Source organism: Petromyzon marinus, chromosome 9 (assembly GCF_048934315.1).
Source record: "Petromyzon marinus isolate PM22_M1 ecotype Great Lakes invasive population chromosome 9, UKy_Petmar_22M1.pri1.0, whole genome shotgun sequence".
Taxonomy (NCBI): Eukaryota; Metazoa; Chordata; class Hyperoartia; order Petromyzontiformes; family Petromyzontidae; genus Petromyzon; species Petromyzon marinus.
Window position 1 is genome coordinate 1,880,945 of NC_133675.1, and position 14,954 is coordinate 1,895,898.

Consider the following 14,954-nt stretch of genomic DNA (forward strand, 5'->3'; position numbering starts at 1 on the left):
CTTGAAGTCGACTGAGCGCAACTGCCCCCCCCCGCCCCAAAGTCCTCGCAATGCTGCAGCAGCCAGGGCTCCCAAAGGGTTTTTGAGATCCCGGAGGAAAATCCTAGACGAGGCCTCACCTCAGTCTTTTTTTTTTGTTTCTCCTCGAATCTGAGGCCCGGGGAAAACTGTCTCAGCTGGCTCACCCCCCCTCTCCTACCCCGGCTTGTGGATGTATACGGCGACTCAATGCAACGTTCTCAATAATGAATCTGCATGTGCTTAGAGCGGCGTTCTTCCCTGATAATGTTCAGAGGGGGGGCCACTTTCGCCGATGAGACATCATCAGTGTGAGGGTCGCCACGCATTTGAAACCATTGGGGTTTGACAGCAGCACGGGTGATGATGATGGGGGGGGGGGGTGTTTTGACTCGTTGTGTATTGCCGGGGGCCGCACTAAAGGGGCCGCCTAAAGGGCACCAGGGGCCGCCAGTGAAGAACATTGGCTTTAAAAAGGCAAACACGCCACGTCCGCCGAGGTAAAGATGCGCAGAATAACGACCAATCGCGTGGACGCTTCATTGGAAAGGGGCCCTGGGTCCGTGGCCCGTCGGTGCAGTGGCGAATCCAAGCGAAGTGCGCGGACCATGTCGACCATGTGCCCCCCCCCACCATCCTCTAACCCATACCCCTGTGCCGGGTCGCCCTCTCAATTATTTTCCCAGTCTCAAGGATACTTTTTTGTTAAAGAGAATCAGAATTTTAAACTATATTTATCCTGGAAAAAAATCCGATGAGCTATGAAGCTCTCTTTTTTTTTACAGATGTCTAGTAAGATGGTTCTGCTCAAAGCTTAATTTATCCGGAATGCTTCTGGACTGACTTGAAATAGCTCTAATTATGGTGAGGCACTACTACTCCTAGCACGGGGTGTGTCGAGCCATAAAAATCATACACATGTATTATTCCATCCGATATTCGTGAAGCGCTATGAGGACAAAAAAGAAAAGAGTCGAGATGCATGCGGCGTGCCGAGTAATCCCCGGAACGATGTTTCCAGAATGTTCTGGCTGACATTCGGCACTGGATCTGCGACATTGAGCTCTCTGGCCAATTCGTGCGGTTACAAAAACATATTTAGTTATTATAATTAAGGGTTTTGTTTCGTGTGAAAGGAAACAGGATACCCGGAGAAAGGCCAGCACGCATCTTAAGGATTAACGTTCAAAGTTGCGCACAGTTGGGTCCACTTTCTGTCCCAATGCTCAACAACAAAAGAGTTTGGGAGATTCACAAATCCCGACATGATCCACCAACCCTCCCCGTCCACTGGCGTGCGCCACCGCCACCAGCTGCCGCCACGGATTGGGGACCTACAGCAACCCCCATTCATCCCGGACCCCGCCAACCCCAGTCAAAGGGGGTGGGTGGGGGTGGGTGGGGGTACTACAAGGTGCGGCTCTGTGCGCGTGGGAGCGGAGCTGCTGCTTCTGCTGCTGCGGGGGATCAGTGGGGAGGAGGCGGGGAAGTGGGGGAGGGAAGTGGCGGGGGGGAAGTTGAGGTGGGGGGGGGGTTGGAGCTGCTTATGAAGGACAACAGCGTGAGCTCAGCAGCTGCGGGCTTCCTGGCCTTCATGAGCGGCCTTCCTGCCTCGGCCTCCTCTAGGGGCTCCCTCACGGCCACGCGCAGCAATGGCAGCGTTCGGGGTCATGGTCACTCTGCCAGGGCCAACGGTTACGGGGTCGACTCCAGCGTTAGGGTCAGGCTGAAGGTCAAGCCGAGCCCTGGCTTTAGGACTACGGTCAGAGTTAATGGTTCGGTTCGGGATGAGGCTAGGATTAAGGCTATAGTCCTAGGTCTGGTGTCAGGGCGAGTGTTTGTGTCGGGGCGAGTGGACCCTGGACTCTGCCGGTCCCCGCGGGACCCTGCGCTCAGCTGCCGAGGCGAGGCCCCAGGAGCAGGTGCCCCCATCCGGTGGGGGGACGGGGCCATGGGGTGGAGATGGATGGGGGGTAGGGGGGGAGTACGCAGCTGACGGGGGGAGAAGGGACGACTCCGCGTCGTCCCCGTGAAAGTCCCCGAGGAATGATGGACTCTGCCTGGCGCGGTTACCGCGAACGTCTCACTGTGTAAGACGCGTGTCACTGTGTGAGACGCGTGTCACTGTGTGAGACGCGTGTCACTGTGTGAGACGCGTGCCACTGTGTGAGACGCGTGTCACTGTGTGAGACGCGTGTCACTGTGTGAGTTGCGTGTCACTGTGTGAGACGCGTGTCACTGTGTGAGACGCGTGTCACTGTGTGAGACGCGTGTCACTGTGTGAGACGCGTGTCACTGTGTGAGACGCGTGTCACTGTGTGAGACGCGTGTCACTGTGTGAGACGCGTGTCACTGTGTGAGTTGCGTGTCACTGTGTGAGACGCGTGTCACTGTGTGAGACGCGTGTCACTGTGTGAGACGCGTGTCACTGTGTGAGACGCGTGTCACTGTGTGAGACGCGTGTCACTGTGTGAGACGCGTGTCACTGTGTGAGACGCGTGTCACTGTGTGAGACGCGTGTCACTGTGTGAGACGCGTGTCACTGTGTGAGACGCGTGTCACTGTGTGAGACGCGTGTCACTGTGTGAGACGCGTGTCACTGTGTGAGACGCGTGTCACTGTGTGAGACGCGTGTCAATGTGTGAGACGCGTGTCACTGTGTGAGACGCGTGTCACTGTGTGAGACGCGTGTCACTGTGTGAGACGCGTGTCACTGTGTGAGACGCGTGTCACTGTGTGAGACGCGTGTCACTGTGTGAGACGCCTGTCACTGTGTGAGACGCGTGTCACTGTGTGAGACGCGTGTCAATGTGTGAGACGCGTATCACTGTGTGAGACGCCTGTCACTGTGTGAGACGCGTGTCACTGTGTGAGACGCGTGTCACTGTGTGAGTTGCGTGTCACTGTGTGAGACGCGTGTCACTGTGTGAGACGCGTGTCACTGTGTGAGACGTGTGTCACTGTGTGAGACGCGTGTCACTGTGTGAGACGCGTGTCACTGTGTGAGACGCGTGTCACTGTGTGAGACGCGTGTCACTGTGTGAGACGCGTGTCACTGTGTGAGACGCGTGTCACTGTGTGAGTTGCGTGTCACTGTGTGAGACGCGTGTCACTGTGTGAGACGCGTGTCACTGTGTGAGACGCGTGTCACTGTGTGAGACGCGTGTCACTGTGTGAGACGCGTGTCACTGTGTGAGACGCGTGTCACTGTGTGAGACGCGTGTCACTGTGTGAGACGCGTGTCACTGTGTGAGACGCGTGTCACTGTGTGAGACGCGTGTCACTGTGTGAGACGCGTGTCACTGTGTGAGACGCGTGTCACTGTGTGAGACGCGTGTCACTGTGTGAGACGCGTGTCAATGTGTGAGATGCGTGTCACTGTGTGAGACGCGTGTCACTGTGTGAGACGCGTGTCACTGTGTGAGACGCGTGTCACTGTGTGAGACGCGTGTCACTGTGTGAGACGCGTGTCACTGTGTGAGACGCCTGTCACTGTGTGAGACGCGTGTCACTGTGTGAGACGCGTGTCACTGTGTGAGTTGCGTGTCACTGTGTGAGACGCGTGTCACTGTGTGAGACGCGTGTCACTGTGTGAGACGCGTGTCACTGTGTGAGACGCGTGTCACTGTGTGAGACGCGTGTCACTGTGTGAGACGCGTGTCACTGTGTGAGACGCGTGTCACTGTGTGAGACGCGTGTCACTGTGTGAGACGCGTGTCACTGTGTGAGACGCGTGTCACTGTGTGAGACGCGTGTCACTGTGTGAGACGCGTGTCACTGTGTGAGACGCGTGTCAATGTGTGAGATGCGTGTCACTGTGTGAGACGCGTGTCACTGTGTGAGACGCGTGTCACTGTGTGAGACGCGTGTCACTGTGTGAGACGCGTGTCACTGTGTGAGACGCGTGTCACTGTGTGAGACGCCTGTCACTGTGTGAGACGCGTGTCACTGTGTGAGACGCGTGTCAATGTGTGAGACGCGTATCACTGTGTGAGACGCCTGTCACTGTGTGAGACGCGTGTCACTGTGTGAGACGCGTGTCACTGTGTGAGTTGCGTGTCACTGTGTGAGACGCGTGTCACTGTGTGAGACGCGTGTCACTGTGTGAGACGCGTGTCGCTGTGTGAGACGCGTGTCACTGTGTGAGACGCGTGTCACTGTGTGAGACGCGTGTCACTGTGTGAGACGCGTGTCACTGTGTGAGACGCGTGTCACTGTGTGAGACGCGTGTCACCGTGTGAGACGCGTGTCACTGTGTGAGACGCGTGTCACTGTGTGAGACGCGTGTCACTGTGTGAGTTGCGTATCACTGTGTGAGACGCGTGTCACTGTGTGAGACGCGTGTCACTGTGTGAGACGCGTGTCACTGTGTGAGACGCGTGTCACTGTGTGAGACGCGTGTCACTGTGTGAGACGCGTGTCACTGTGTGAGACGCGTGTCACTGTGTGAGACGCGTGTCACTGTGTGAGACGCGTGTCACTGTGTGAGACGCGTGTCACTGTGTGAGACGCGTGTCACTGTGTGAGACGCGTGTCACTGCGTGAGATGCGTGCCACTGTGTGTGTGAATCAGTGTACACGCTCATCATGCAAGATACATAAACATAAATGTGTAACACAATTTTAATCCACTGCTGAATGATGGCCTCCCCGGGGGACTTTCTGACCATACTTCACCTCGCTGGTCGGTGCCAATTGGTGATGGGATGTGGAGGGGGGGGGGGGGGGGGCGGCGGCAGGACCAGTTCAGATATCACCACCGATATTGATCGTGGCCCAGAGAATCGAGCTCACGTCCCGGGGTTCCACGGCAGAGTGCGTGGACTGCAGCGGCACCGCTCCACCTTCCGTCCTGCCACTCCGCAGTGCAGCTGGTTCGTGAGTGTCACCAAACCTCTCGGCGGAAGAGCAACTCTCTCGCTTCCGAGGAGCCGCATCACTGCCACCAGCTGCTACCACGGAAGGGGGTTCGCGCACCCGTCCATCGCGGACCCCGCGAATCCAAATTAAAGGGGGCTGGAGGGGGGGGGAGGGTGACGGGCCACTAACAGCCGCTCCGTGCGTGCCGCTCCTCGGAGCACGGTGACGGCCTCACAACGGGCATCTCTTTCCGAGCCACGTCCCGCTGTGCCAACAGCCCCTGATGTAGCAGAGTCCCCCAGCGATGGGGACCCCCCCCCCACACACACACCCCTAACCCCCGCCGGGAAAGGGCAGCAGCAGTTGCGGCCGCTGCCGATGGGACGCGTGCACGACGCAACGCGCGGGCGTGCGAGAGCGGTGGGGGGGAGGGGGTCTCATTCATGCGAAATGTCATGGGGGAACAATGAAATAAATAAAACCCACGGCCAAAGCCCATCACGAGCTCAGCAACATCAGCAGCAGCGGCGAGACAGAGACGCTAATGTCTTTCGCTCTTGATCCTCAAAGCGCGCGTGTCACGTGTCTCTGTGTGCGCATTGCACTGTGGGGAGCGGTGGCGCAGCGGTTAGCGCGCCGCGCTGCGAACCCGACAACCCGAGTTCGATTCCCGCTCACGGCCAACACCGGTGACGATTACCTGAACCGGTCCTGGGCATTCCATAGGTCGACTCAGCCTCAAATGAGTACCTGGTGCGGTGTGTAAAGATCGCCACTGGGAAGACAAAGGCGGCCGGGCGTAGTGCTGGCCACCCACCCCCTCGTGTGCCGTTTCCGGCCTTAATAGGTGCTGCTCGCTAACAGCACTTGCCCCAACAGTCTGTTAAGGCTACACGGGGGATCTTTGTCTATTGTTTTGTGGGGAGCGGCGGTGTAGCGGGGTGCGCGCCGTGCTAAGAACTCGGCGGCCGCAGTTCGATTACCGCTCACGACTAACAGCGGTGGCGATTATCTGAACTAGTCCCGGGCCTCCTTTAGGTATACTCGGCCTTAAATGAGTATCATGGAGCGATGTGTAAACAACAGCACTGGGGTGACAAAGGCGGTCGGGCGTTGTATTGGCCACCCACCCCCTCGTGTGCCGTGCCGGCATTCATAGGTGCTCGCTAACAACATGTTCCCCAACAGCTTCTTTGTTACAGGCTATGCGGGGGATCTGTCTCTTTGTATGTATGTGTGTGTGCTTATCGCTGTGTGTTGTGTGCGTATCGCGATGTGTTGTGTGCTATGTGTTGTGTACTGTGTGTTGTGTGCTATGTGTTGTGTGCGTATCGCGGTGTGTTGTGTGCTATGTTTTGTGTGTTGTGTGCTGTGTGTTGTGTGCTATGTGCTGTGTGTTGTGTGCTATGTGTTGTGTGCGCAAGGTGCCTATCAGTGTGCCTGTACTTTACCGTGTGTCGCCGTGTGCTCGCCTGTCCGTGTCCGTGTGTGTCTGTGTGTGTGTATGTGTGTGTCTGTGTGTGTGTACGCGTGTCTGTGTGTACGCGTGTCTGTGTGTGTCTGTGTGCGTGTATGCGTGTCTGTGTGTGTCTGTGTATGTGTATGTGTGTCTGTGTGTGTGCGCGTGTCTCTGTGTGTGTGTCTGTCTGTGTGTCTGTGTATGCGTGTCTGTGTCTGTGTGTGTGCGCGTGTCTGTGTGTGTGCGCGTGTCTCTGTGCGTGTCTGTCTGTGTGTCTGTGTGTATATGCGTGTCTGTGTGTGTGCGCGTGTCTGTGTGTGTGCGCGTGTCTCTGTGTGTGTGTGTCTGTGTGTGTACGCGTGTCTGTGTGTGTATGCGTGTCTGTGTGTGTGTCTGTGTGCGTGTCTGTCTGTGTGTGTGTGCGTGCGCGTGTCTGTGTGTGCGTGTCCGTGTACGTGTTTGTGTGTCTGTGTGTGTGCGCGTGTTTCTGTGTGTGTGCGCTTGTCTCTGTGTGTGTCTGTCTGTGTGTGTGTGTGCGTCCGCGTGTCTGTGTGTGTGCGCGTGTTTGTGTGTTTGTGTGTGTGCGCGTGTTTCTGTGTGTGTGCGCTTGTCTCTGTGTGTGTCTGTCTGTGTGTGTGTGTGCGTGCGCGTGTTTGTGTGTCTGTGTGTGTGCGCGTGTATCTGTGTATGTCTGTGTGTGTGTATGCGTGTATCTGTGTGTATGCGCGTGTTTGTGTGTCTGTGTGTGTGCGTGTTGTGCGGTAGTGTAGCGGTTAGCGTGCTGCAATACGAACCTGGCGACCCGGGTTCGATTATCGCTCACGGAAAACACCAGTGACGATTATCTGAACCGATCCTGGGCATCCCCTAGGTCGACTCAGCCTCAAACGAGTACCTGGTGCGATGTGTAAACATCGCCACTAGGGAGACAAAGGCGGCCGGGCGTGGTGTTGGCCACCCACCCCCTCGTGTGCCGTGCCGGCCTTTATAGGTGCTCGCTAACAGCGCTTTCCCCTACAGTCTGTTAAGGCTATACAGGGGATCTATGTGTCTGTGTGTGTGCGCGTGTCTGTGTGTGTGCGCGTGTCTGTGTGTGCACGGTGCACAGGGAAGTCTATAAATAGCCCAGGAGCCCCGTTACAGCCGAGCTAGAGGCGCACTCGCCGCTTACACGAGCAGCGACGCCCGCCCGGGACGCCGTCGCCCGGGCCCAATGCGCCCGGGCGCACGATTTGAATTCCTCACTCGGCCGCTTCGATTGAACTCCTTCCTCCCCCGACATCGCAATCCCATCCCGCGGTCCCCGCTATTGAGCGGGGACCGCGATGAGCTCCGCGGGGACTTGGCGGGAGGGGCGGGGCGGGGTGCGACCCCTGGCCTCGGAGCCGGGTTTTGTGTTTTTTCTGTTCCGCTCGAATAAATTGCGGTTCGCGTGCGCACGCACACACACACCCCCACCTACACAGACACCCACCTACACACACACACACCTACACACACACCTACACACACACACCTACACAGACACCCACCTACACACACACACACCTACACACACCTACACACACACACCTACACACACACCCACCTACACACACACACACACACCTACACACACACACCCACCTACACACACACACCTACACACACACACCCACCTACACACACACACCCACCTACACACACACACCCACCTACACACACACACCCACCTACACACACCCACCTACACACACACACCTACACACACACACCTACACACACACACCCACCTACACACACACCTACACACACACACACCTACACACACACACCCACCTACACACACACACACCAAACCCGACAACACATACACACCCGCCTGCACACACACACCCGCCTGCACACACACACATATACATGCTTGAATTCCATCAATGTCCGTGCGCATCCGTGTGTGTCCGTGCATGCCCTTGAGCTTATGCACGCGTGAGCGCCCGTGAGTTGTCGCGCCCGTGGGTGTCTTCACGTGCGCGCAGCCCCCTGCGTCGCGGACCCCGCCACCACCCCGCCACCACCCCACGCACTCACCCCGCCACCACCCCACGCACTCACCCCGCCACCACCGCGCGCACTCACCGTACTTGCACTCCCCGTCGTGCTCCTTGTGCACCTTGCTACGCCCCGCGTGTGTCGATAGCCAGCTGGCCAGGTGCAGCGCGCACACCGTCTCGTAGGTCTTCGCGTCCGAGCCGCACACCGCGAAGTCGTGCTTGCACACGCACCGCCCCGCCGAGCCGCCGGCCCTCGTGCTCCCGGCTCCCGCCGCCCCGACGTCGCCGTCTCCCGGCGAGGCGAGGCACACGTAGCCCTGCGCGCAGCGGCCCCGGCCCGCGGGGTCGACGCCGCCGCACGGCTCCCCCTCGACGCCGAGGCAGAGCGGGCAGCAACCGCACGCGTCCTTGGCCAGCAGCTCCGGAGCGCGACACTTGGCCGCGGGGCACGAGTCGGGCTCGCACGGCCCGCAGCCGTCGGCGCTCGGGCCCGGCTCCTCGGCCCGAGCCAGCGCCAGCGCCAGCAGCACCAACAGCGGCTTCATGCCGAGCTGGGGCGCGAGACGAGGATGAGGAGGAGGATGAGGAGGAGGCGTGAGGCGAGGAGGTGGACGCGGCTCGTTTCGTTGCGTGGTGCGCGAGAGACGCGGAGCGGGGAATGCGTTGCGAGCTCAAGCGCTGATGATGAGGAAGGGGTTGGGGGGATGGGAGGAAGGGGGGGGGGGCTGTGACGTCACGTCTTGTCCGCACGGGGGTGCGGGAAGGGGAGCAGCTGATGAGCACGCTCTGGGCGTGGGGGGAGGGAGGGCGGGGTACGCGGGGTCTGACGAGTCCCGACTGATCCGCTGTCTCTGTGTGTACGCGCATGCATGCTGTGTGTGTGTGCTGTGTGTGTGTGCTGTGTGTGTGTCCTGTGTGTGCTGTGTGTGTGTGCTGTGTGTGTGCTCTGTGTGTGTGTCCTGTGTGTGTTTGGTGTGTGTGTGTTCTGTGTGTGTGTCCTGTATGTGCTGTGTGTGTGTCCTGAGTGTGCTGTGTGTGCATCCTGTGTGTGCTGTGTGTGTGTCCTGTGTGTGTGTTCTGTGTGTGTGTGTCCTGTGTGTGTGTGCTGTGTGTGTGTGTCCTGTGTGTCCTGTGTGTATGTCCTGGCGAGGATTATTCAACATCGCCTTGCCAGACACGCTGAGGAGAAGCTTGCGAAGCCCCAGTGTGGTTTCAGAGCGGTGCGGTCCTGCACGGATGCCATAGTCTCTCTCCGTCTGCTGTAGATGAGTTGAAGGGAATTCCCACACGACCTACATCTCTGCTTTATTGGCCTGGTCAAGGCCTATGATACCATCAATAGGCCAGGGTTCTGGCCTGTTCCTCGTGATTTCCGAGTCCCTGACTCTCTGTTCACAATCATTAAGCGCCTTGGTGATAGTGGGCAGTCCCTGGTAAAGCTACGTGGTCAGAAGCCAGAGCCATTCCCTGTTCACATTGGGGTGCCACAGGGATGTAATCTGGATCCCACATTTTTTTTACATCATCTTCGACCATGTAATTCGATAAACTGTTCATGGCTGTACCAGAGGAATGTCCATCTGGTACAGATATAATGGGAGGCTGTTCGATGCTCTGGTGCGGGCGAGAGATGACTTCCTATTGGTCAACCAAGTTATGTATGCTGATGATCTGGTAATTGCTGCTCACTCAGAGGAGGAGTTGGAGGCGCTGCTGATGAACCTGGAGCGTGCCACTAAGAGGTGAGGACTTACCATCAGCCCCACCAAAACTAAGCACTTTGACTGGGAATGTTCTGCTATCACACCCCCTCAACTCCCCATTGGCGAGGGCGCAGTTATGGAGAGAGTTTCCCATGTCTGGGCAGTGTGTTAAGACCAGCTCCGGCTTAAACGCAGAGGTCTCACTGCAAATCAGTCGGGCTGCATTCTCTTTTCATCAGTTGCATAACGCTGTGTTGGAAGCTACCTGGTCCGTCGCTCCACACGACGTTTCGGGTCTTTTCATGTCCTCCCTTATCTATGCTTGCGAAACGTGGACTCCTCGAATGGAACATCTGCGCCAGTTCTAAACATCCAGAAGAGACTGCCGACTATCCATTCTGGGTTTAACCAACAGGCTGGATTGTGTGAGGAGCTCACGCATCCTTGACAGATCTGGACGCATTCCCATCAATGAGCGCCTCCGGTGGGCAAGACTGCATTGGCTGGATCATGTAGCCCGCATGCTACATGGCTGAGTCAGTCACTGCATGCCCAAGCAGCTTCTGTTTGGCCGGATAGAGGGAATTAAACGGGCGCGACAAATACTGAAAAAAATATGGAGTGATGTTGTTCAGGCGGACGTGGAGATGGGTGGACTTGCCGAACACTGATACCAGCAGGAGGAGTCGCCCTCCAACAACAACGGAGGGCAGAGGAGCGACGCTCACAACGATCGGAGCACCGTGCGGCTAAAATTCAGCAGGTTGGCACGGTGGAGGGTGGGGGCACAGCTCATGCATCTGCCAGTCATCTAAGTCAGTCAGTCAAACCACAGCACTTGGGTCTGTCTCGTGACCTCCCGTCAGCGAGCCTCCACGTGGCCTCGACGTGCATCTCGCTTGACACACATGCGTCTTTGTGACGTCAAGGCCACTTGGTGGAGAATGGCGGCTTCTGTTGTTGTATGCGGGTGTCTGTGCCTGTGTGTGGGTGTCTGTGCCTGTGTACGCGTGCCTATGGGGAGCGGTAGTGTTATAGTTAGCGCACTGTGCTACGAACCCGGCCACCCGGGTTCTATTCCCGCTCACGACCAATAACAGTCTCGCATATTTGAACCGGGCATGGGCCTCCCCAAGATTTACTCAGCCTCAAACGAGTACCTGCTGCGGTGTGTAAACATCAGCTCTGGGGAGACAAAGGCGACGGGGCGTGGTGCCGGTCTTAATCGGTGTTCGCTAACAGCACTTGCCCCAACATTCTGTCAAAAGGGTATAGAGGGGATCTTTGTCTTTGTTGTCTCCCTGCGTGTGCGTTATGATAACATATATGCAGTGAGGGGAAAAAAGTATTTGATCCCCTGCTGATTTTGTACGTTTGCCCACTGACAAAGAAATGATCAGTCTATAATACTTATTTCCCTCATTAAAATGCAAATCAAATTATAACATTTTTGATATGCGTTTTTCTGGATTTTGTTGTTATTCTGTCTCTCACTGTTCAAATAAACCTACCATTAAAATTATAGACTGACCATTTCTTTGTCAGTGGGCAAACGTACAAAATCAGCAGGGGATCAAATACTTTTTTCCCTCACTGTATTGTTTCATGAGAGGTGAACATTGTCTATGATTACGCTCATTTACTCCCGACAGCCTTTGCGGATTCCCAACTCTTATTTTTTCTCTCTAGCCCAGGGGTCGGCAACGTTTCAAAGAATAAGGAGAGACATGTTATTAAAGTGTTTGCCTTTGACCACAATAGTTCGAGAGCCGCATCACACGCAAAGCTGTGTGTACACAAACACAGCAGCAGCAGCAGCAAGTATACACCAGATGGCAACACGCATTCTCACGTTTAAAACGAAATAGGTGATGGAGTAAACTGCAGACGTGATTCCTTGTAAACAAAAAGTTTCAGTTTGGTGTTTTAACAACTTAACACCCATACTCTTTGGTTATTTCGGTGAAGTCACGTAGGTATAAAATAAAATAAATCACGACGTTTCGGACGCAACACAAGCGTCCGTCATCAGGTGGGAAAGCATGGTCTGCTGCTGAGGCAGACTGTTTTAAAAGGTTTGAAATGGGTGTAGCCCAAGGGTCATAAAGAAGTGGGCGGTGCTAGTGATGTTAATGTGAGAAATTAGCATGTTAATGTAAGATAAGAGAGCGGCCTCCTAAACGAGAGCACTGAAGTGGCTATGTTAATGTGAGAGATTAGCATGTTAATGTAAAACCTTTTAAAACAGTCTGCATCAGCAGCAAGCAATGGCTTTCCCACCTGATGACGGACGCTTGTGTTGCGCCCGAAACGTCGTGATTTATTTTATTTTATACCCACGTGACTTTTCCGAAAGAACCAAAGAGTATGGATTCCTGCAGTCACGAAAGCTTCAAATCAACTTAACACCTGTTTTGTTGCCAGATAAAAGTGGGGGAAAAAATATTATCATATTTTGGTACTGGCAAAGGAGGTCCCATGATGTAGCTGCTGTACCCGAGCTCTCATTACTCTGATAGTGGCATTGCCTTTAGGCTGTACGCCTTTTGGCGTCCTCTGGTCTAACACCGTTTGAGACGAGGCTCAAAAGAAAGTTGTCCCTGGTGTGGACCAATCCGTTTAAAAGACAATGCACCATTATCAGGGTATGTTTTTTGTTTGCATTTTGACCACAAGTATTGTGGTGAATGCAGACATGATTCCTCGTAAAGGGTTTTAGTCTGGTGTTTTAACAACTTAACACCTATATATTCTTGGTTCTTTCGGTAAAATCACGTAGAAGGGAAACAAAATAATAAAAATGTTGTTTTATATTTTTATTATTTTATTGTTTCCCTTCTACGTGACTTTACCGAAAGAACCAAATATATGAATCCCTGCAGTCACGAAAGCTTTAAATCAAAACTTAACACCTGTTTTGTTGCCAGATAAAAGGGGAAAAAGCAATTACCATGAACTGCGTTTGTTGAGTGTTTGTCCCCCTTAGGTGACCTTTATCAGTACAGTTTGCCTGTTTGTACATTTTGTCATCACCAAGACAATCCATAGCAACCCATTCCCTGCCATATTTAATCACTTATCTTGACGTGAAATTGCGTTTCAGAATTACGTTGTTTTTGTAATTTTTAAAACGTCTGCCCGCAAAGGGGGCAGCCAAAGAGGCTGCGTGGGGCTCCGGAGCCGCAGGCTGCCGACCCCTGACCCAGAGGGCGCTGCCCACGTGCCCGCTCCACGGGGGCGACGATCACCGTGTTTCCCAATGCACGAGTCGGACCAGCCGCGCTGCCTCTCTCACTCTCTCTACGCTTTGGTGGATTCGGACCGCGATCAGTGCCGGGTTATCCTAGTAGCAAAAGTAGCTACGCGTGTAGTAGTAGCCACGCGTGTAGTAGTAGCCACGCGTGTAGTAGTAGCTACGCGTGTAGTAGTAGCTACACGTGTAGTAGTAGCCACGCGTGTAGTAGTAGCCACACGTGTAGCTACGACTACATATGTAGTAGCTACATATGTAGTAGTAGCCACACGTGTAGTAGTAGCTAGTGTAGCTACTACTACATATGTAGCTACGACTACATATATAGTCGTAGCTACGGGCCCCGCACTTTCAAGGGCACCGCGCTAAATGCTTTCAAGCTATCAATTCCGGTTCAGTGATTCTGCACTTGCTCTATTACTATAGTACTACACTGCCTTCAACTTTTATGAACGACTGGGTGTTTAAGGTTAGCGATTTGTCGTATTATCTGACTGTATAGCAAATAAAAAAATACAATTACTTTACTATGCAAGTAAAACATTTGTGTTTTAATATTTACGTTTTTTTTTTTTACTTAGGGCCCCTTCATAACATATGCTATAGGCCCCGCACTAGCTTAGTCCGGTACTGACCACGATGCCCGCACACCGCCGTTCTACCATTCTTTGAACGACGTCGCATGCACTACGAAGCGGACGGCGCATAATTTACGGTGAATACACCCCACAGGTTTAACCCGTGCGGCCCACTGGAATCGGACCACAAACCTCTGGTCAATGTCACCATCGCAAATCATAATAATAGGAGCAAGAGTCGTTTATGCAGGAAAGCCTCAGTGAGTCTCAGGGCCCTTCTGGTAGAGGGCCGTGCAGCTCCCTTGTGGGGGTTGGCATTCTGGTTTGGAGACCCGCTCCCTCCGCCACGCAGACGGACGCACGGACGAACGCACGGGCACACGCATGGATACACACACGCACGGGCACACGCATGCATAGACACACGCACGGACATACGCATGCATAGACACACGCACGGGCACACGCATGGATACACATACGCATGGATACACACACGCACGGCCACACGCATGGATAGACACACGCACGGACATACGCATGGATACACACACGCACGGGCACACGCATGGATACACACACGCACGGACACACGCATGGATACACACACGCACGGGCACACGCATGGATACACACACGCACGGACACACGCATGGATACACACACACATGTATAGACACACGCACGGACGCATGCGCGAACGGACGGTTCCGGACGGTTCCGGACGGTTCCGCCAGCTGCAGCAGGTCCCAGTGGGCAGGTGGTGTGCGTCCCGACGGAACGCGTGGAGACCGTCGCCCTGCGCGGCGACTCGCCGCATCGCTCATGATGGAGACGTCGTCGCGGTTTTGGCCGAAGAACGGACGAGACGACGATGCGATCTGCGTTCTACGTTGAGCCAGAGCTCGCCGTGGCCGGGTGGATTGGGGGGCCGTCAGGGCAATCAGGTGGCACTGCTGAGACGCTGGCCTTGAACCTGGGTCTCAGCCACTCGCGATTAAACCGGGCGCTCTCGTGCAGCGAATCATCACAGACGGCACGGAAGCGACG

The 14,954-nt window shown here is 55.1% G+C and overlaps 1 protein-coding gene across 1 annotated transcript in view; it reads right to left on the reverse strand.

Annotated features, from left to right (window-relative positions):
- Positions 1 to 9,085, reverse strand: part of LOC116940718 (insulin-like growth factor-binding protein-like 1) — a 47,873-nt gene extending 38,788 nt beyond the window's left edge. The window contains exon 1 of the mRNA XM_032950884.2: positions 8,456 to 9,085. Within this exon, the coding sequence (XP_032806775.1) occupies positions 8,456 to 8,915 (460 nt within the window). The 5' untranslated portion in view covers positions 8,916 to 9,085. The remainder of the gene's footprint in view (positions 1 to 8,455) is intronic.
- Positions 9,086 to 14,954: the final 5,869 nt, after the last annotated feature.